Source organism: Neoarius graeffei, chromosome 5 (assembly GCF_027579695.1).
Source record: "Neoarius graeffei isolate fNeoGra1 chromosome 5, fNeoGra1.pri, whole genome shotgun sequence".
NCBI lineage: Eukaryota > Metazoa > Chordata > Actinopteri > Siluriformes > Ariidae > Neoarius > Neoarius graeffei.
In genome coordinates this window covers 97,299,095-97,321,300 of record NC_083573.1, presented here as the reverse complement: position 1 = coordinate 97,321,300, position 22,206 = coordinate 97,299,095, and the positions used below count along the sequence as shown (strand labels likewise).

The 22,206-nt window shown below is 42.2% G+C and overlaps 1 protein-coding gene across 1 annotated transcript in view; it reads left to right on the top strand.

Annotated features, from left to right (window-relative positions):
• The window catches only part of myo3a (myosin IIIA), a 336,500-nt gene extending 317,328 nt beyond the window's left edge, over positions 1-19,172 (top strand). Inside the window, exons 37-40 of the mRNA XM_060920858.1 lie at positions 10,356-10,444; positions 10,544-10,584; positions 13,709-13,852; positions 19,064-19,172. Of these exons, the coding sequence (XP_060776841.1) occupies positions 10,356-10,444; positions 10,544-10,584; positions 13,709-13,852; positions 19,064-19,172 (383 nt within the window). The remainder of the gene's footprint in view (positions 1-10,355; positions 10,445-10,543; positions 10,585-13,708; positions 13,853-19,063) is intronic.
• Positions 19,173-22,206: the final 3,034 nt, after the last annotated feature.

The window sequence follows — 22,206 nt, the reverse complement described above, 5'->3', positions numbered from 1 at the left end:
GCGACGCCTCCTCCTCTGCCAGTTAGACGAGGCTGGTGTATATAACTGTATCCAGGAGGACTCGCTTCATTTAATGCTATATATTCATTTGGCTTAATCCATGTTTCTGTTAAACACAGTACATTAAACTCCTGATCAGTAATGAGTTCATTAACCATTAGCGCTTTAGATGTAAGAGATCTAATATTTAATAGCCCCACCTTTAGATCAAAGGTGCTGGCAGCAGCTGTACAGTCAGTCTGATCTAATTTTATATTGATTAGGTTACTGGAACAAACTCTCTGAAAATTTCTACCTTTTTGTTGAACTCGGGGAACAGACACAGTCTCGATGTAGTGGGCCCTGAGTGACGACTCTGTGCAGCTAGCAGACAGTCGGTTTAGCCTGTTCGTCTGCTCCCTGGCCTAAATGGCAGGTCCTATTAAAATCATTGTAAAAGGACTTTCTTTGTTGAAAAACAGACTTCTGATTGGCTAAAACATTCCCCGCTATTTTTCAAAATATGGCCTTCCATATGGGTTTTGTAGAAGTTATCTCTTCCTGAATAACTGACAGCGCAGCATTAGCTACTTCTTGTCAAGGCTCTTTATTTTATTTTTCAGCTCTCCTGTGACACACACACTTCAGTATATCTACCAGTAAATCTCCCCGGAACTACTTTCATAACGGTCCACGTGACATGTGAACCCCAAATCAGTGCACATGTAAACATACACAAAGTAGTCCCTGAATACTACACTTACATGACATCTCCCCTCTTTTGAGTCGTAGACATAAATGTATGTAAACAATAAACAAAACCTGCAGGGTCTTTTCTCCAAGTACGTAAACAACAGAGGCAGGTCAAAAAAAAAAAAGATAGCAATTAACCTATAATTCTAATTAATCTACAGTGTTGGTTAGTGGAACACCCATTAACTTAACGACACATTAACTGATGCTTCACTTGTCAGCCTCTTGTAACCAAGGCAGGAATATACTGTAACACTATGTAACAAAAATAACATTAACAGTGTACATCAACATTCAGTTCCTTCCTTCATCTTTTTTTTTTCATCTTTTTTTTTTTTTCTCTCTGAGGTTATGGGGTAGACTGCCCATAACCTCCATAGCTGCTGGAGATTATTCTGCTCCATTTGTTAGCAAGCTATGTGTTAAGTAAATACAGAGTCTTTGAATCTGTCAGGAGGACGGATGACTCTTCCTCTGGAAGTCACCTGAGCCTGATCATGGAGATGCCCACCAGGCTCTGCTGGAACAGTCTCTCTGACAGGTGAATTTAGAGGTGGGCACAGGGGCGATGATGGTTGCTCGTTTGCCTGTGTGCTCTCTGTCTCGTCTGGCTGTTGAACAGGAGGGAAGATTGGGCGCAGATGGCGTCTGTTCCTCCGCAGTGTTCCACGGTCTGTCTGGATCAGGTAGGACCTTGGTGTTGTGTGTGGCTGTTGGACTGTCCCCGCTGTCTTCCATCCTGACTCTCCGTCAAGTTTCACCACCACACTCTCCCCTTGACTGAGGGGTGGGAGTGCTCTGACGCTGTGGCGCCTATTGTAAGTGTGTCTGTAGTTCTCTTTCGCCTTGGCATCAGCTTTATGCACCTTTGTGAAGTCAGGCCACTTTGGAGTGAGGACTTTGTCGACTGTGGGCACGGTCATCTTAATCTGACGGCCCAACATCAGCTGTGCAGGCTGGCACCCGTGGCTTGTAGTGGTGTGGCTCTGTAACTCATGAGGGCGAGGAACGGGTCAGTCTGCCGGAGAATTCTTTTCACTGTTTGAACTGCTCTCTCAGCCTCACCGTTGGACTGAGGTGAGGTGATGTGTTTAAAGTCATAAGCCACAGAAAAACTTTGAAACTCCTTACTTGAAAACTGTCGTCCGTTGTCTGTGTGTAGCTCATCTGGACACCCCCACCTGGCGAAGATGTTCTTCAGTCGTGCACAGGTGGTCCCGCTAGTCATGTCAGGTAGGTGTGCTATTTCCAGATAGCGAGAGAAATAGTCAATGACAATCAAATAGTTTTTCTTTGCATATTCACAGATGTCTGCTCCGATCTTTTGCCATGGCCTTTGAGGTAGCGGTGTTGTCATCAGAGGCTCCTTCCTCTGTGTTGGTCTGGTTTGCATGCATTCAGGGCATTTTGTCACTAGCTCTTGGATCTCCTTTTCCAGCCCAGGCCACCACACACTCATGCGTGCCCTCTCGCGACATTTGGTGATGCCCTGGTGCCCATCGTGCAAACGGTTGAGTATGTCACCTCTCATACTGCGTGGGATGATAATGCGATCTCCGTACAACAGAAGTCCCTTTGAGGTTGACAGGCTGTTGCCCCATTGGTGGTACGCTTTGGCCTGTACTGGGACGCTACTCACATGTTTAGGCCATCCCTGGGTCACCAGATTGCTCACCACCTGCAGGTCATGGTCTGTGCTTGTCTCCTGCTTGATCTGCTCCAGTTTGGAGGGTGACACAGGCCATGTTGTGTGAGCTGTGTCCTCGAACACTGAAACATCACAGGCCAGTTCTGATATCTCACTCTGTATTACAGGTAGTGGCTGTCTGGACAGTGTGTCAGCTACTGTCAGTGTTATCCCCGGCACATACTCTGCAGTGGGGTTGTATCTCATTAGACGCATGAGCAGGCATTGGCACCTCAGGGGAACCGTGTCAAGGTCTTTGTTATTGATCAGTGGGGCCAGTGGTTTGTGGTCTGTGTGCACTGTGAAGCTGTCTAGTCCATACAGGTAAGTGGAGAATCTCTCACAGGCCCAAACGACTGCCAAACACTCCTTTTTGATCTGCGCATAGCGCCTTTCTGCATCGGTCAGTGTCCTGGAGCAGAAAGCTGCTGGTTTCAGTCCCTCGTCATGGCGCTGTAGCAGCACACCACCCAGCCCGAAGCTGCTTGCATCTGCGCTCACTATTGTGGGTTTGTTTACGTCATAGAATGCAAGTGTGGGAGCTGTAGAGATGAGTTGTTTAACCTTGTTGAAGGCATCGACTTGCGCTGTGTCCCAGGTCCATGCAGCATCACTCTTCAGCAGGTCGTTGAGGGGAATCACCTCTGACAGGTTGGACAGGTATCTACCCAGATAATGGACCATGCCCAGGAGCCACCGAAGACCTGGCATGTCACCTGGTGGCTGCAGCTCTGTGATGGTGCTTACTTTTGAGGGGTCAGGCCATATGCCATCTCCATCGATGCGGTGCCCCAGATAGTTCAGCTGTTTTTGGCGCAGATGGCACTTTCCATCATTGAGCTTCAAGCCTGCGCTCTCCAGGATCTGCAGGACGTTCTGGAGTCTCCTCTCGTGTTCCTTCTCGTCCTTACCATGGACGAGAATGTCATCCATGTACACCTCGACCCCTTCCTGGCCTCTGAATAGCACTGACATTTCCCTCTGAAAAATCTCTGGTGCACTGGAGATTCCAAATGGGAGACGCTTGAAGAAGTGCCTCCCCATGGGCGTAATGAATGTGGTCAATTTGGCTGTTTCCCTCTCCAGTGGGATTTGCCAGAAGCCACTTGCCGCGCCGAGCAGGGAGAACACACGGGATTCAGCCAGTCATGGCAGTATGTCATCTATAATGGGTAAGACAAACCTCTCCCTCTTAACAGCCATATTGAGTCTCTTCAGGTCAACACAGATTCTCACATCAGCTGTTCTTTTTGGGACCGGCACCATCGGAGCGCACCACTCCGTTGGTTCTGTGACTTCCTCAATGACGCCACACTTCACCATTCTCTCCAGTTCTGCTTTGACCTTGGGGATCATGGGTGCAGATACTCTCCTCGCAGTGTTGACACTGTATGGTACAGCATCATCTCGCAGGCATATTTTTACAGGCTTTATCTTCAAGAGGCCCACATCTGTACCAGATGTGCCTTGGATTTCATCCACTCTTTTCACCAGTCCCATGGCCACTGTGACCGCTTGGCCCAAAAGGTTGCTGCAGCTGGATGTTTTGACCATGTGGATGACAAACTTGTATTGCTGGCCTTTGTACTTTGTTAAAGCCATGAACTGTCCTAGACCATCGAGTTTTCCTCCAGGGCTGTCAAAGTCCATGTCATCACTTGCTAACTGGGGCAGGTGTTTGAGCTTGTGGTAAGTTTCATCTGATATCACGCTGAAATCAGCACCGGTGTCAATCTTGAAGGTCACCGGAGTGTCTCTGATGGTTAGTTTTACAGTCCATGGTGCATTGGAGTCTGCAATGTAGGTGTACTTTGTTTTGATCTCACCTAGAAAATGTCTGCCACTGTGATCAGCCTCCTGCCCCACTGTGGTTACCTCATTCACTCTAGCAGAGCGACACACGACAGCAAAGTGCCCAATCTTCTGGCAGTTCCTGCACTGTGCATTTCTGGCTGCACAGGCTGCATGTTTGGGGTGATCCTTACCGCACCTGAAGCACTTGATCTGTTTCCCCTCTCCGCCGCGGTGTCCCGGACCCACGCTATGGAAACTGCCGTGTCTTTTCCCCATTCCTCTGTGTTGATGAGAGGGAGCTGCGCGTGCTTGCGCTCAAGCCACTTCGCTGAGGTAGCTAGCATTGGCTGAGCTAGCTTTAGCCTGCTGGCTAATTTGCCCCTTTATCTGCTCCGATTGTCTCACAATCTCCACTGCTTTTTCCAGTGTCAGGTCCGCTGTCAACTGTAGTTTTTCCGATAACTCCTTGTCCACAATCCTGATGACCAGTCTATCCCGAATATTCTCTATTTTCACCGGACCAAACTGACAGGTCTCGGCCAGCTCGTAGAGGGTGCGAATATATTCCTCTGCCGATTCGCCGTGCTTTTGCGCTCTGAGGTAAAAACGAGCCCTTTCGTGGATAATGTTCACTTTCGGTATGAAGTAGGTGTTTAATTTTTCCAACACAGTCTCATAGTCATCATCAGCTTTGTCTTCCGCAAACACAAAAGTGTTGAAAACTTGCTCAGCCTCCTTGCCAAGCACATAGAGCAGCGTGCTAACCTGTATGTCCCCATCTTCCAGGTTAAGCTTCGTAGCCATACGGTATCGTTGAAACCATTGCCGCCACTCCGGACACTGCTCCGGTCGAGTAAAGTCCAGTTTTTCGGGAGGATTAAACTTGGCCATGATCCACGTCCGAGTCGCTTTACTTCTGACACCATGTAGAAGTTATCTCTTCCTGAATAACTGACAGCGCAGCATTAGCTACTTCTTGTCAAGGCTCTTTATTTTATTTTCCAGCTCTCCTGTGACACACACACTTCAGTATATCTATATCTCCCCGGAACTACTTTCGTAACGGTCCACGTGACATGTGAACCCCAAATCAGTGCACATGTAAACATACACAAAATAGTCCCTGAATACTACACTTACATGACAGGTTTTACTACTTAATGACGAGTCTGTGTTTACCACATGAAATGCCTTTACAATGATAATTAGTGGTGGAGGACACAAGACAATCATGTATACATGAGGTCCTCAAAACTTTTAAACTCTGTGTACTTAGGCTCAGCTAAAGTATCGTGATGTTAAAATACTTCCCAAGTATATCAATCATAAATTCATGATGGTGGATATACACACCAACTAGGATGGCAGCCACTGAAAGTGTGTCTGCAAACAATGCAGAATTTTCTCAGTATTACCATGATTTCAATGATCAAGCGAAGCTATATGTGTATGCTTTTGACCCATATTATTTCAAAAAGTCAGACTTTTCTGAAGATGAGATGTTTCTACCAACCATTGAGTAAGAATACAGGTCATTTTGTCCAATGACCATTTCGTCCAATGGTTAAGACATTTCACCCAAAGCCTTTTTCAGACACACTATCAATTATTTTATATTTCAGGTATTTGTTATTTCAAAAAAAGAAGGAATTCTCAATGGAAATTGACCGAAGCAAAACGCATTTTTGTAAAGCAAATGAGTGCCATAGTACGTGCACTTTGATACTAAAGAGCGTATTAAGGGGGGTAACCACATCGGCCCATGCCACTTGCTGAACCTGGGATGAGTTTAATTCCCTTGTCATTGCAGGCTGCTTGCTTGCATGTCTATGTTTCCGGCTGAATCATATTAAATCTTTAGGTGCCGAGCAGCGCCCTCACAGTGGCTTTGTTCACGAATCCCGGGCTGAGGCATGGTCCTACTGACCTGAAACCATGCTCTTTCGAACGGGAAAGCTTAGAGCAAGGTGCCTGTAAAATTTGGCTTCACTGTGAGCTCTGTTGGCCGAGTTATTACTTTTTAAAGTCGGCTGTATGATGTTAGGTTAATATGGGACGGCCTTGGGCTGAGGTGCCCTTGAGCGAGGCACCTAACTCCCAACTGCTCCCCGGGCGCTGTTAGCATGGCTGCCCACTGCTCTGGGTATGTGTGTGTGTTCATTGCTCACGTGTGTGTGCATGTGTGTTCACTGCTTCAGATGGGTTAAATGCAGAGAGGAATTTCACAAGTGTGTGATGAATAAAGTTGTGCTTTTTTTCTTTCTTTTTTTTTCAAATCTTTAGGCGCGGAGCAGCAATCTCGCAGGGCTTTCATTCACAAACACCGGAATACCTGAAATATAAAATAATTGATAGTGCGTATGAAAAAGGCTTTGGACAAAATGTTAACTATTGGATGAAATGGTCATTGGACAAAGTGTCCCGATCCCCTCATCTCCTCTCTGTACTAAGCCTCAGTGTTTCCTCGCCATCTTTCCGAATCACAGATGAAAGTCGAAAAAATCAGAACGTGCCACAGTCACAAGTACTATTGTGACCACAACCACATACAACACAAAGATATGGCATAGCTAAAAGAACGTTTAAAGCAGTGGAAAAACAAAGAGAGTCACACACCCATGACTGTTTTGTCTGGAGTGTCGCTTGACCCTGCATTTGTATCTCCACCAACATGGCCAACATTCAGGTTTCTATTTTGCTTTGACGTCACTTGCCAGTCAAGGATACAACTTCTTCTCTCATCCAAGTTTGTGCCTGCTTGCATCTTTATTACGGAGAAAACAGAAAATTGACTTCACAATCCAACACTAATCTGGGATGCGGATCAACATCAAAATCAAATTCCTGGAGCCTAGGATAATACTAAAGCTTTCCACCAAATTTCATCCAAATCTGTTAACTACTTTTTGGGTTACATTGGTAACAGACAAAAATATTCTGAATCTATAAACATATCCACATTTGCATCAAAATCTAATCAATTGTTCCTCTGCCCATGGCCCACCTTTCCTCCAAATTTCATCCAAATCCATTCACTACTTTTTGAGTTACATTGGGAACAGACAAACCAATGGAGGTGAAAACATAACGTCTTCCAACAAAGTTGGCGGAGATAATTATTTTTGAGGTCAGCCACAAAAGTAACTTTGTCCACACCTTTCTATTGCTAACTTTGCACTGCACATCTTTATTAAATTGTGACAGTAGTTTTTTTTTTTTTAAGCCAAAAGAAAGTTTGCGCATGCACATGTCTCTCATGGTTAAACAGGCAAAGCTGAATAAGATTTGAATAATTAGTTTACTCCCACCCCTATTCTCACCTATGTACACAAAGCTCCGCCCCACAGAAATATACACTGGAAGTGTCAACTCCAATTAGCATGCTAACTGCAGTAAACATTAGCAAGGCCTGTCATAACATCACTTTTAAGCACACTTGGCCATTCAACTGAGGTATAACACTATAAATAAAATAAATTAAGGCTTATAATGATTTCTGATGGTGGCACAGTGGTGTAGTGGTTAGCACTGTCGCCTCACAGCAAGAAGGTCCGGGTTCGAGCCCCGTGGCCGATGAGGGCCTTTCTGTGCAGAGTTTGCATGTTCTCCCCATGTCCACGTGGGTTTCCTCCGGGTGCTCCAGTTTCCCCCACAGTCCAAAGACATGCAGGTTAGGCTAAATTGAGCGTAGGTGTGAATGTGAGCGTGAATGGTTGTCTGTGTCTATGTGTCAGCCCTGTGATGACCTGGCGACTTGTGCAGGGTGTACCCTGCCTTTCGCCCGTAGTCAGCTGGGATAGGCTCCAGCTTGCCTGAGACCCTGTAGAACAGGATAAAGTGGCTAGAGATGATGAGATGAGATGAGATGATTTCTGATGATGTTCACAAGTGTAGTCACTGTTGTATTTCTCTTTGTAATGAAAGAAAAATTCTAATTATTGACTCGATTCGTTATAGAAAGCAGGCCAGTGAGACTGATTGATCCCAATTAAGTTTATGGAGTAGTCAGGGAGCAACTTGACAAATTCTGCATCCAGCGTCATTTCCATAGCCAGTAAAATGACTCCATCTTGGAAATGTGCTCCCACTGTTTTTAGTTATTATTATTATTATTATTATTATTATTATTATTATTTTAGTTTCACTGTGTTTCTTGTCATCAAGGTTTTTTTTTTTCAAGAATTACCTGGTGCTGACTAATTTCAGACTAAGATGGCGGTAAAGGGGCATGTCTATAAAATGGCTGACAGGAAACCAATCCAAAGACCCATTATTCTGGACCAGAACACAGTTTTCTGAGCATGTTTCCTCACCCATGTGATACATTTGTTCTCAAGCCATGGCTTAAACCAATATTTTTTTGTCGTGTTCTACATATTTTTCCATGTTATTTGTACTTGTAAGAAATGTTAATCACTTATTGCACCTTTAAACTGGAAATACAATATGCATGATCAAGACTCGGGAGTGGTTAGCATCTGTCTCTGAAAGGATAACATTTATGTCAAGCAAGTAAACAAAATCCAATTAAGCGGTTATTTAAAAGTTCTGAGTACAAAGTTGAATTCTGGGCAAAATGTTCTATTTCTGTTGCTGTTGGAGTTTTGAGATGTTTCGCTGCTGCACACACCGTGCATCCAATGTGTAAATGTTTTGCCGAGATAAAATGTGTCAGGCGTTTTATGATTCCGGAGATCACCAAAGCAAGTGAGCAGCAATATCACATGACCACCTGTGTCTGTTTGAGCTACTTTTAACCAAAACAAGTCAGCATGGGCGAACATGGCGGACTCGGCTCTCCCGCCAGCTGAAAGAAAAAGGAAAGCCTGCCTAGTTTGTGCAACTGCAAGATAGAGTGAGGTTAGAGAGATGACGTCATTTTTCTGGACAGATAACTAAATCATTCTAGCTAGTGCTTAGCTACACTACCGTTCAAAAGTTTGGGGTCACCCAGACAATTTTTGTTTTCCATGAAAAGTCACACTTTTATTTACCACCATAAGTTGTAAAATGAATAGAAAATATAGTCAAGACATTTTTCTGGCCATTCTGAGCATTTAATCGACCCCACAAATGTGATGCTCCAGAAACTCAATCTGCTCAAAGGAAGGTCAGTTTTATAGCTTCTCTAAAGAGCTCAACTGTTTTCAGCTGTGCTAACATGATTGTACAAGGGTTTTCTAATCCTCCATTAGCCTTCTGAGGCAATGAGCAAACACATTGTACCATTAGAACACTGGAGTGATAGTTGCTGGAAATGGGCCTCTATACACCTATGGAGATATTGCACCAAAAACCAGACATTTGCAGCTAGAATAGTCATTTACCACATTAGCAATGTATAGAGTGGATTTCTGATTAGTTTCAAGTGATCTTCATTGAAAAGAACAGTGCTTTTCTTTTAAAAAGAAGGACATTTCAAAGTGACCCCAAACTTTTGAATGGTAGTGTATCTTAGCCTTAGCATGCATGAGCTTGACTCCACGGTAGTGAGTCGATAATGGAATTCTACACCTAATGTTTTGATCTTACAGAGAAAGAAACGATAACACAAAAGCAGGAACAGAGAAAAGATATATTCATCTTTTGTTTCATGGATCTATTTGTGAATGTCAACCACAAATTACGTTCCTGTGATTCAAAACTCTCCGAGGTCGATGCAGCATTACGATGTTTTCCACACGTCGCCATCTTGGTGTGACACAGGTCCATAGTTACGCTAATTAGTTAAAGCTCCTCATGTTCGGCTGTTTCCTGTTTTCATAGGGCTGTACTGTTCACCTCAAGAGTCCCAAAATGGAGAAAAGCGACCCTTAGCACGTCAAAATGATCACATATTATTCGTATGCTATGCATGATTTAAAAAAAAAAATAGAATTTTTTCTTTGACTTTGCAGGCAGTACCTTTAAAATGATCTCAAAATAAACTCCATGTCTTTACTTTCAGTGCTTTGCCAAAACTATACAAATACATCTGTCAGGAAAAATCTAGTATTTCTGTTCTGTGATGTTCAAATTCAATGATGTTTTCTACATTTTTGACCTCTGACCCCAACTGTGAGAGTGTAAAAAGTAACAAGGTTACAAGTGGACAGGACACATGGTCATTAACTGTAGTCTCTCTCATCTCTGTCCCCGATAGCTGGTACACAACAGACACGGATGTCTCGGCGAAACACCAAACCAAAGACTCTGAGCACCGAAGACTCCGCGTACTACAACCTCATCCACGTGAGTTCATGTTCATACACCGTGAACCACAGCATAGTTCTCTCTCCGCTTCCTGTGTGTTCGGCTCATGAGGCTTTTCTCCCATCATGTTTTCCACAGCAATCCGTCCAAGATGACAAGAAGAGGACGAGGAAACAGAGGTGAGGAATGTAGAGAGGAATATACCTCTGGAACAGGAAGTGAAAATATCACAGTAAATCAAAATCACAGAAAATATGTGAAAATACAAACAATACAATAAAATATAATCATACAATCTAATAACAGAGTAAAAAAATTACACTTAAAAAAAAATCAAACATTTTCAGTAAAAAAAAGGCTAAAACTTAAAACTGTATAAACATATAACTGTATAAATGGTTAAAGGAACAGTCCACTGTACTTCCATAATGAAATATGTTCTTTTCTGAATTGAGACGAGCTGATCCGTACCTCTCCGAGTTTTGCGCGACCTCCCAGTCAGTCAGATGCGCTGTTACTCCTGTTTACTCCTGTTAGCAATGTAGCTAGGCTCAGTATGGCCAACGGTATTTTTTGGGGCTGTAGTTAGATGCGACCAAACTCTTCCGCGTTTTTCCTGTTTACATAGGTTTATATGACCAGTGACATGAAACAAAGTTCAGTTACACAAATTGAAACGTGGCGATTTTCTATGCTATGGAAAGTCCGCACTATAATGACAGGCATACTAACACCTTCTGCGCGCTTCGACAGCGCATTCATACCGTCACTCCTGAGTGCAGGTATCAATGCGCTGTTGAAGCGCGCAGAAGGTGTTAGTATGCCTGTCATTATAGTGTGGACTTTCCATAGCATAGAAAATCGCCACGTTTCAATTTGTGTAACTGAACTTTGTTTCATGTCACTGGTCATATAAACCTATGTAAACAGGAAAAATGCGGAAGAGTTTGGTCGCATCTAACTACAGCCCCCAAAAATACCGTTGGCCATACTGAGCCTAGCTGCATTGCTAACAGGAGTAAACAGGAGTAACAGCGCGTCTGACTGACTGGGAGGTCGCGCAAAACTCGGAGAGGTACGGATCAGCTCGTCTCAATTCAGAAAAGAACATATTTCATTATGGAAGTACGGTGGACTGTTCCTTTAAAGTTTCAAATTATTTGAATATTACTTTTATATTACTCAATTAAAATTATTATTGAAGGTCTTTTAGATGAAGTATTGGAAGCATTGGATGGGAATCGAGCTGAAATATGTGTGTTCGATTAGCAGATTACACACACACACGCACACACAAACAGACTCTGGAGACATCAGGTGCAGTAATTTACAGATGGAGACAGACAGCAGTAGTTTACATGCATCATTAAGAGTGAGAAGATCGACAGGAGAGACACCAACCAGGATCACAGCCTGAGTGAAAGAGAGAGAAAGAGAGAGAGAGAGAGAGAGAGTTTTTTTTGCTTTTGACAGTCCTTTATTTTAGCGATGACATTATAACAGCATTTGACATTGGATAGATAGATAGATAGATAGATAGATAGATAGATAGATAGATAGATAGATAGATAGATAGATAAACAATAATGTAAACAAGGTGGGTAGTGAAAAGTAAAAAAGAAAAGGAGGATAGAGAATCAGAAAGAGAGAAAGGTGAGAGAAATGAGAAAAGGAGAGGATAGAAAGAAAGAAAGAAAGAAAGAAAGAAAGAAAGAAAGAAAGAAAGAAAGAAAGAACAGAGAATGTGGGAGAGAGAAAGGAAGTGAAAACAGATAAAGAGAAAATGGAGGAGAAAAAAATGGTAGTGACAAAGGAGAAGAGAGAATGAGGGAGGGAGAGAGAGAAAGAAAGGTAAAGAGAAAAAAGGAGGAGAAATGAGCTGTGAGAAAGGAGGAGAAAAGGGAGGAGAGAGAGGAAATTGTAGAATGTCAGAGAGAGTAAGGAGAGAGACAGAGAGTAGGAGGAGGAGTAAGAGTAAGGAGGAGAGAGAGAGAGAGAAGGAGGAGGAGTAAGAGTAAGGAGGAGAGAGACAGAGAAGGAGGAGGAGTAAGAGTAAGAAGGAGAGAGAGAGGAGGAGTAAGAGTAAGAAGGAGGGAGAGACAGAGAGAGAGAGAAGGAGGAGGAGTAAGAAGGAGAGAGACAGAGAGAAGGAGGAGAAGAGAGAGAGGAGTAAGAGTAAGCAGGAGGGAGAGACAGAGAGAGAGAGAAGGAGGAGGAGTAAGAAGGAGAGAGACAGAGAGAAGGAGGAGAAGAGAGAGAGGAGTAAGAGTAAGAAGGAGGGAGCGAGAGAGAGAGAAGGAGGAGGAGTAAGAAGGAGAGAGACAGAGAGAAGGAGGAGAAGAGAGAGGAGTAAGAGTAAGAAGGAGAGAGGAGGAGTAAGAGTAAGAAGGACAGAGAGAGAGTAGGAGGAGTAAGAAGGACACAGAGAGAGAGAGAGAGAAGGAAGAGGAGTAAGTGTAAGAAGGAGAGAGAGAAGGAGGAGGAGTAAGAGTAAGAAGGACAGAGAGAGAGATGTCCAGCAGGTCCAGTGAGAAATCATATGCATTTAAGCAGGATGGCCGACAGTGAAGGGAGAAAAACAACGTCATTGTGCTCTCTCTCTGTGTGTGTGTGTGTGTGTGTGTGTGTGTGTTTTCACTCTGCCAGTGTTAGTGTAATGGAAACTCATGTAATTCTGTATCGGTGGAGACACACAGTGATTTAAAGAGATTCCCACAGTGAAATAAGACAGTATGAGTTAAAACCAGTCACTGTGAGCATGCGTGCACACACACACACACACACACACACACACACACACACACACACACACACACACCGTATCTCTCCTGATGGTGTTCAGAGACAGAGAATCCAGCTGAAGTTAACCTGTGGTTCGAGTCCATCACTGGAAACAGACAGGCAGTGAACCTGATCTGCTCCGGGAGTGTGACGGATCAGATCCCCGTGAAAATTACAGCGACACATGCTCTAGAACTCACTAGAACCTCATTTATTAAAGCTGAAGCTGGTGTTTTATGGCTACAAAACAGTCATTCCCTCACCAGATTCTCATTTTCTCTCTTTTGCAGTTAATTATATTTTTAAAAATGCTCCTGAGAACCCAGGAAGACTTTCCCGTGTCAGACGTTACAACTTTACATCTGACTGATGCTGTAGTTTTCAGAGATACACAGTATATACTGTAGTAGAAAAATGTTTCCTGGGCTGCTCAAAAAAAAAACTAGGGACCATTTACAGAAGTCTGCTTGGTCATGTGACCTGGTGGTGACTGGAGTGCGTTTATTTCTGTGTGATCTCCAGCCCTAAGAAGCTGTTGGACACTGATGATCAGTATTACCAGAGTCTGAACAGCAATAAATCCACAAGCAAGACGTCCGGAGACGCAGAGACACCCGAGTCTGAGGTCCCCATGTCTGGCACACGCACATCTTCAGACCAGGACAGGTGAGTGATCTGAAACTCCACAAGACACACACACACACACACGGCCCATTCTTTAATTGTAGGTACATTTCAAGTGTTGACTCTATTAGTCATCGTCAACTCTGTTATCGTTAAACTGGGCAATCCATTAACAGACTCGACGATAACAGAGTTGACATTTCCTACCATTTTGTGTCTCAACTCCACATGCTAACCTCAAACTAGCTACCACATGGCGTGTATGAAAACAGAATTTAATGGATTTTAATCATATTATTGTTTTTTTTTTTATGAGTGAGACATTCACTCCGCTATCACAATAACAGATTTGACGAATAATTAATCTACTGTTGGTGTACCGTCAACATTTTGTTCAAATTAATGAGGGAAGAAAGAGAACATACCTCACTGCCTTTCTGAAGTTTCCCGCCAGAGGAAGTGACATCACTCGGTGCAGGTGTCATGTGTATTATTAAAAGTCTTTGTGGGTTTTATGCAGTTTTATAACAGAGTTAACAGCGTTGATGAGAACACTGGTTTGGATAAAATATATTTTTTCTTTTAGAAATGAAATTTCATATAATACATAAAATAGACTTTTGATGCAGTTGATTTTATAACAGTTAATAGAATCAGCCCCAAAAAACAGATTGTTAGAATGAATCACTTCCTGTTTATTCCAGTTGAACGGATGAATCAGGAGTCGAAGACAGCCAATAATGTACGGGGAGGGGTGGGAGTTATTTAGTTAATGTTTTATGGATAAATTGGGTCTAAAATGTACATCAAGCATCGCTATTGGTGGAAGTTTGTCATAATTTGCATTATTGTTCAAGACTGATTCAGTAAAGATTTATTTTGTGGAAAATAACAAAAGGTTTATCTCAGAGACGCGAAATGTAGCCCAGATTCTAGAATGACCCTTGTAGGTATATACATGCATACAGTCTGCTCTATATAGCCAATTTACGTTCACAAGTTTAGTTACTGAGTGTTTCACAATAATGAGATGGAGAAAGCTCATTCTTCATGTCGACGCCAGTGTCTGCACCACTAGGGGGCTGGAATGAACAGACTACGCTAATTTATAAGTTTATTCATAAACATTCAGTCCTGAGATAAGCAGTGAGGGAAAAAGAGTTCCATGGCATTTAAAGGGATGAAATCAATCAATCAATCAATTATTGGTGTATGGCCAGTAAACATACATTTTTGCATGACATATTGGCTGCATCTGTATACACATACTTCTATACTATTACTTTACAAAACACAGTATGTCGTAGTGTTCTTGTAGTCAGGGCCACCTAAACTGAGACCAAGTCATGACCAAGAACAATGTGTATCAAGACCAAGACAAGACCAAGACTTTGAGGGGGTTGAGATCAAGTCAAGACCAAGACCGAGGCAGGGTGAGACCAAGTCAAGACCAGGACCAGACCAGTGTGTGTGGGGGAGGGGTCACAGCCATTAAGAGGAAGAACATTTTCAAACTAGCATTGATTCATATTATCGATCCCATTTGAAGCAGGAAGTTTTACATCCAATCACAGTAACGATGTTCACAAATAAATCGGACAATTCACAGGTGATTTAGTGAAATCCCCATAGTTGTGGTCTTGAAATAAAATCCAGAGTCCTCCATGTCCGAGACCAAGACAAGACCAAGTAAAAATGTGGTCGATTCCAAGACCTTCAAAAAGTGGTCTCAAAACCAAGACCCGTCTCAAGTCAAGTTTATTTTTATAGCGCTTTTAACAATAGACATTGTTGCAAACCAGCTTTACAGAATTTTAATGACTTTAAACTTGAGCTAATTTTATCCCTGATCTATCCCCAATGGGCAAGCCTGTGGTGATGGTGGTGAGGAAAAGCTCCCTCAGACGACATAAGGAAGAAACCTCAAGAGGAACCAGACTCAAAAGGGAACCCATCCTCATTTGAGTGATAACAGACAACATAATTATAACATGAAATCTGTTTCATTGGTGTTATAACTCTTCATTGATGAAAACTTGAGTGCAAATCTGTTCATGACAACTGCAGTCAGCAAGTCAACTGTAGTCCTCAGTCATAAAAGCATTACTGTAAGTGTCCAGAGCATCTTCCAAGTGTGACTTTCAACTGTCCATATGGGGCCGTCCTCCACAGGAGCGATGTGATGAACCTCTAACCAGACGTAGGGCATCAGGATGGATCTACAACACTAGTATGCAGGATGTCTGGACACTCAGTAGGCATTTACTAGTAGTCAAACAGTACCCAGATGACCTACTACATCCGTAGAATTCAAATGTACCACATTATGCTACACTACAATATCCCATAATTTAACTAGAGTCTCTGAATAACCAAAGAAGAAGAATTCCATTAGGAAAATAGTCAGAAGATGGCTGTCCGAAGCAAAGCCAGGTGTTACAGTGGTGTACAGATGTATCAGGAAGTGTTTAAACATTTCTGTCATTGCAGAAATATATATGAAGTTACACGGTTGTGCGAAGATACAAAGTTTATCTTCGATTGGTGAATGGATATATCATGAGTCAGCGAAGCAAACAAGTAAAAATATTTTCAGCAGAAGAAGATAAATTTCATATTTCCGTGCCACTGTGTAATGTTCTTTATATGATATGGACACATCCACAAAAATATACTGTATATATGCAAGTTAATAAAAAGAATTTTAATTTTGAACCAGTTCGCCATTTTGACAATGCACATCTAGTCAGCAGGAGAACACTGGGAGTGACATCATCAGAGTGAAATATCGGGAAATATTATACATACAGGACACTTTTTTGATGGAATAAAAACATGTTCTATTCCCTTCTAGCAGGTTTCATTCATTTGGTTTAGTAGCATGCAATATTGTTAGCATATCGCTTATTCTACGTGTATTACGTCACTCTACCCAATGGAGAATGAGCGTGCAATATTGTTACAATATTGCATGTTGTCGACAACATGACGTCATGTCGGAGACGTAAAACTTCCACACTATCAAGTGACTGGGACAATTTGTAAACAAGCATGGCTGCCAGGTTTGCTTCATTAAAAACGAAAGATTTAGAGAGAATTTTGGCTGCCAGGTCGCTCCTTTGTGTGTAGCTGTCGATGTTGATTTTAAAAGTAACTTGGAAAATTACACAGGGGAAATGAATACTTAAGTCTGAGTGAAAAATACTGTAGTGAGCGTGCAGCATGGAAGAAGAATCTAGAGATAGAAATCTTAGTTTCTTGGTCGATAGCCTGTGCTACTTGCTTTCGATAGATAGCACTGGCTTGACCGCTTTATTAACATTCGCTAACCCTAGTGATGAACGCTACACCAGCTGGAAGGTGACTGGACTGCCGCGCTAACAACACCGAGTTGCAGGTAAGCTGGCATTGGCCTTCGAGAATGCTGATATGAAGAGAGTGTGTATGTATAATAATAATAATAATAATGGCTGGGTTTTTTCGTGGTCTATCAGATATATTCCATTCAGCTACTCATCTTCGACTTGTTCGGTATCATGCTAGCTGAATGGAGTAGATCTGATATACCACGAAAAAAAAACAGCCAATATTATTTAAATGTGTCACTCAGATCCGCGATGCATTTCATATGAAAAATGCGAGTTTTTCAACATGAGAAGATAAACTTCATATCTTCAAGCCAACATGTGATTTTCTTTTTATTATATCAACACATTCACAAACAAAAAGTCCCCAAATTTATCAAAACAATTCAGCGATTTCCTCACGAGTGATGCATTGAGATTTATGTCACGGTTTTGATTATCCATGTCCCGGATGGAGCTCGGATGAAAAATATGGTTCTCCGCACAGAAAGGCCCTCGTGTGTATATATATATATATATATATATATATATATATATATATATATATGTATGTATGTATGTACATACATATATATATATATATATGTGTGTATATATATATATATATATATATATATATATATATATATATACACACGAGGGCCTTTCTGTGCGGAGTTTGCATGTTCTCCCCGTGTCCGCGTGGGTTTCCTCCGGGTGCTCCGGTTTCCCCCACAGTCCAAAGACATGCAGGTTAGGTTAACTGGTGACTCTAAATTGACCGTAGGTGTGAATGTGAGTGTGAATGGTTGTCTGTGTCTACGTGTCAGCCCTGTGATGATCTGGCGACTTGTCCAGGGTGTACCCCGCCTTTCGCCCGTAGTCAGCTGGGATAGGCTCCAGCTTGCCTGCGACCCTGTAGAAGGATAAAGCGGCTAGAGATAATGTGATGTGTGATGTGATATATACACACGAGGGCCTTTCTGTGCGGAGTTTGCATGTTCTCCCCGTGTCCGCGTGGGTTTCCTCCGGGTGCTCCGGTTTCCCCCACAGTCCAAAGACATGCAGGTTAGGTTAACTGGTGGCTCTAAATTGACCGTAGGTGTGAATGTGAGTGTGAATGGTTGTCTGTGTCTATGTGTCAGCCCTGTGATGATCTGGCGACTTGTCCAGGGTGTACCCCGCCTTTCGCCCGTAGTCAGCTGGGATAGGCTCCAGCTCGCCTGCGACCCTGTAGAACAGGATAAAGCGGCTAGAGATAATGAGATGAGATGAAACACACACACATACCCCGTACATTTTTTTTGTGGCATCCATGGTTATCCGTCATCTATGGACATCCCGAGTCAGAGGAGAGGTAAGATGGTGATGGAATACATCCGAATTGTGTCCTAAGTACTCACTCATATACTCTTAGAACATACTATAGTTATGGTTGGGTAGTAATTATTTAAATAACAGATTGTTAGTGCATACTGAGAATTTGGATGCTGGCGGTGTAGTTACACCAAAGTGCCAGAAGTGGCAGTGGACTACTGGAACGCTGCTCCTCACTCAAGATCATATCATATACTGTAATGTTTCTAAAATGCGTTTAAGTTCAAGTTGAGGATCGTGTGTAACTCAGATATCAATTCCTCTGCTTCAGACTTCACCCCTAATGCATCACTTCTTCATCTGTAGTCTGGATTAAATCCTCACTCCTGTAACTTTGGATATGACCTTGCACGTCTTGCCTGAAGATGCACATTCTGTGTAAAATATTCCGAGACAGTGATGTATTGGGTGAAGCGTGAGATGATAAAGTTGTCTCAAGACAAACAGCTCCATTACACTCGCAGTCTCTCTTCATTCCTGCTTCATATCCTCCATGCCATTCATAGCTCTGTCTGTTCCTCTCTGTCCACAGGCAGTCTCTGCTCCGAATGCTCACGATGGAAAACGAGGAGAACCCTCATGACTACAGGAAGCTGCTGAGGAAGACTTCTCAGAGAGGAAGGCTTATCGAACAAAACTAGACTCCGGGCTCAGAAACGTTCTGTAAATAAGGATGATAGAGTTGTTTGTAAGGCTCGTCAAGCCATGTTGGCTTTATATTTATATGTATATATCTGTATTTTTTCATATATATTTATATGTATAGATTTATGACAGGAATACTGAAGAAAATGAAAATGCATTAGCATGAACCTGCATTAGGAGGTCCAGACCAAGGTCACAACTAGTTCTGATCGAGGGAGTCGAGGTGGAGGCTGTGGATTCCTACAAGTACCTCGGGCTGTGGCTGGACAGCAAGCTGGACTGGACTTGCAACATTAACCACCTGTACAGGAAGGGACAGAGCAGGCTGTGGATGTTCTGTCAGTCTGTGGTCGACCGTGTGGGGTCAGCACATCCAAGAAGGACACATCCAGGCTAGACAAACTGATCAGGCGGGCCGGCTCTGTGGTCGGCATGAAGCTGGACTCTCTGATGACGGTGGCAGAGAAGAGGACTATGGACAAACTACTGAACATCATGGATGATGCTAGTCATCCTCTGCACACCGTCATCAGCAACCAGAGGAGCCTGTTCAGTGACAGAATGCTCCTTCCCAAGTGCAGGACGAACAGACTCAAAAACTCCTTTGTCCCTCACGGCATCAGACTGTACAACTCCTCTCTGGGGGGGAGGAGGGGTAACAGGAGGACAGAGGACAGGAAGGAGCAGTAGCCTAGCCTGACAAAAAGCAATACTGGACAATGTGCAATATAAATGTGCAATACCTCTTCTGCTAGATTTTTTTTATTATCTTATTTTATTTTTTTATATTTGTATATGTTAATACTTAATTTATCTTGAAGTTTTCTCTATTTTCTATTCTCTGTTTATTCTGTAATAATGCTGCTGGAATTGTAATTTCCCTGAGGGAACCCTCGCAAAGGGATCAATAAAGATCCATCCATCCATCCATCTATCCATCCATCCGCTTTTATGCCTGAACAAATTATTAGCAATCTACTTTAAAGAGCATCTCAGGATAATGATTGAGTGCATGTACACATAAATAACACAGTATACAGTCTCACAAATTCAAAGCAGGTTCTCTGGGTTCTTCACTGACTGCCTCTGCTATTATTATTATTATTATTATTATTATCATTATTATTATTTTTTTTTTTTTTACAAAATTGCTGGCGAGGAAACCAACACAGCAATGATATCACTGGGGAGGGAAAAAAAAATCTGTTCACTGTATACAAAATGATGGAATGTGTTTTTGTTTTTGTTTTTTTAATGTTTTATATATATATATATATATATATATATATATATATATATATATATATATATATATATATATATATATATATATAAAGAGAAAATATTTTGCTTTTCTATGTAATAAAATTGCAAAGTGGGTTGTGCTATGTGTCAGCATTTAATATCCATCAGGATGTCTCCACTCACTGGCCACTTTAATAGGAACTTGTTGATTCTAAGATCCCTGTTCTTGGCTGCAGGAGTGGAACCCAATGTGTTCTTCTGTTCTGCTGTTGCATGCTAAGATGCTTTTCTGCTCACCACAGTTGTAAAGAGTGATTATATGAGTTACTATATCCTTCCTGGCAAAAAAGCTCAAACCACGAATCTGTCCATTTTCCTATGACCCCTCTTATTAACAAGGTGTTTGTTTCCACCCACAGAACTGTCACTCACTCACTCGATGTTTTTTGTTTTTTTTGCACCATTCTGTGTAGAAACTGTTGTGTGTGAAAACCCCAGGAGATCAGCAGTTTCTGAAATACTCAAAAAAAAGGCTCAAACCAACATCCATGCCACAGTGAAAGAAAGTCACACTTTTGTGATCACAATGTTTCCCATTCTGATGTTTAAACATCGTGAACATTAACTGAAGTGCTTGATTTGGGTGTTCCTAATAAAGTGTCTGGTGTGTGTCTACTGTACAATGCATCATTTAATTTATCTTTAAAGTATCTTTGAATCCTGTTTGTGCATTTAGGTAGTTTGGAGTAAATTTGGACAATCTGGCAACCCTTCTAAATGTTCTTCAGGCTGTAATAAACCTTACCAGTAAGAGCAACCTGAAAGAAACTTCTTCATAAAGTATAATCTTTAATCTAGGACTTTCTTTTTATAAATTCAGACTGCACAAAACAAAGTGTCACCTCTAACAGTATTAGTACGCCGTAATACAGGAGGTGTTTATTTTTAAACTGCAGCTGGGTTTCCATTGCAGTTTTACGCAGAATTTAAAAACAATTTGACAAAACACAATTGCGAAAGGTTTGTGTTTCTATTAAGTGATGCAATGCGATTAAAGCTGGGTTTTCAACACTCTGGCAACAGGCATTTCAATTTTGCAAAAGATTGCTTTATCGAATCTGTATCGAATACCACATCATGTGAGCAAGTTTTTTCCAAATTCACATGTTTCCATGAGTTTTCTATTTCAGATTGCACACAAATTAAACAGGTTAATAGAAACACAGCAGGTGTTGGCTAGTGATGGAGAAAATGATGGTTCTCTGTGTGTAACTTTACTGGGCGTTATTAAAGCTAGACTGCCTTTCGATTTAATAAAATTGGTGAAATTGAGTTCCCTCTGAAATGTGGTCAGTGTGATATATGTTTATTTCTGTAATAGCTCACAAAATATCAGGCCATTCTGTGGCTGGGAAGTTATTTAATTTGAGGGGATTCAAGCAAGTAATGTGCATGAAATCGCTTGCTTCTTTGCGCAGTCAAGCAGACAGAGGAAGTCCATGTGTGTGCGCATGCGCAGGTTTACCTTTGACCATGCACTGACAGTTCCATCATTCTGTCGCTAAATGAACAGCTGATCACACCGAGGTGCTCAGTGACCGCCGATATTTATTAGATTGGTCCTGCGTTTCCTTTCCTTCATATATAGCATGTCTTTTCTTCTCTCTTTCTGTTACTGTCATTGTTCTTTCACGTTTCATTCGCACACTCAAATCCTCCATTTTTCTCTCCTGTTTCAAATTTGTATCCCACAGTGCCTTGCACGAATGGGGAAAGCCCACCACG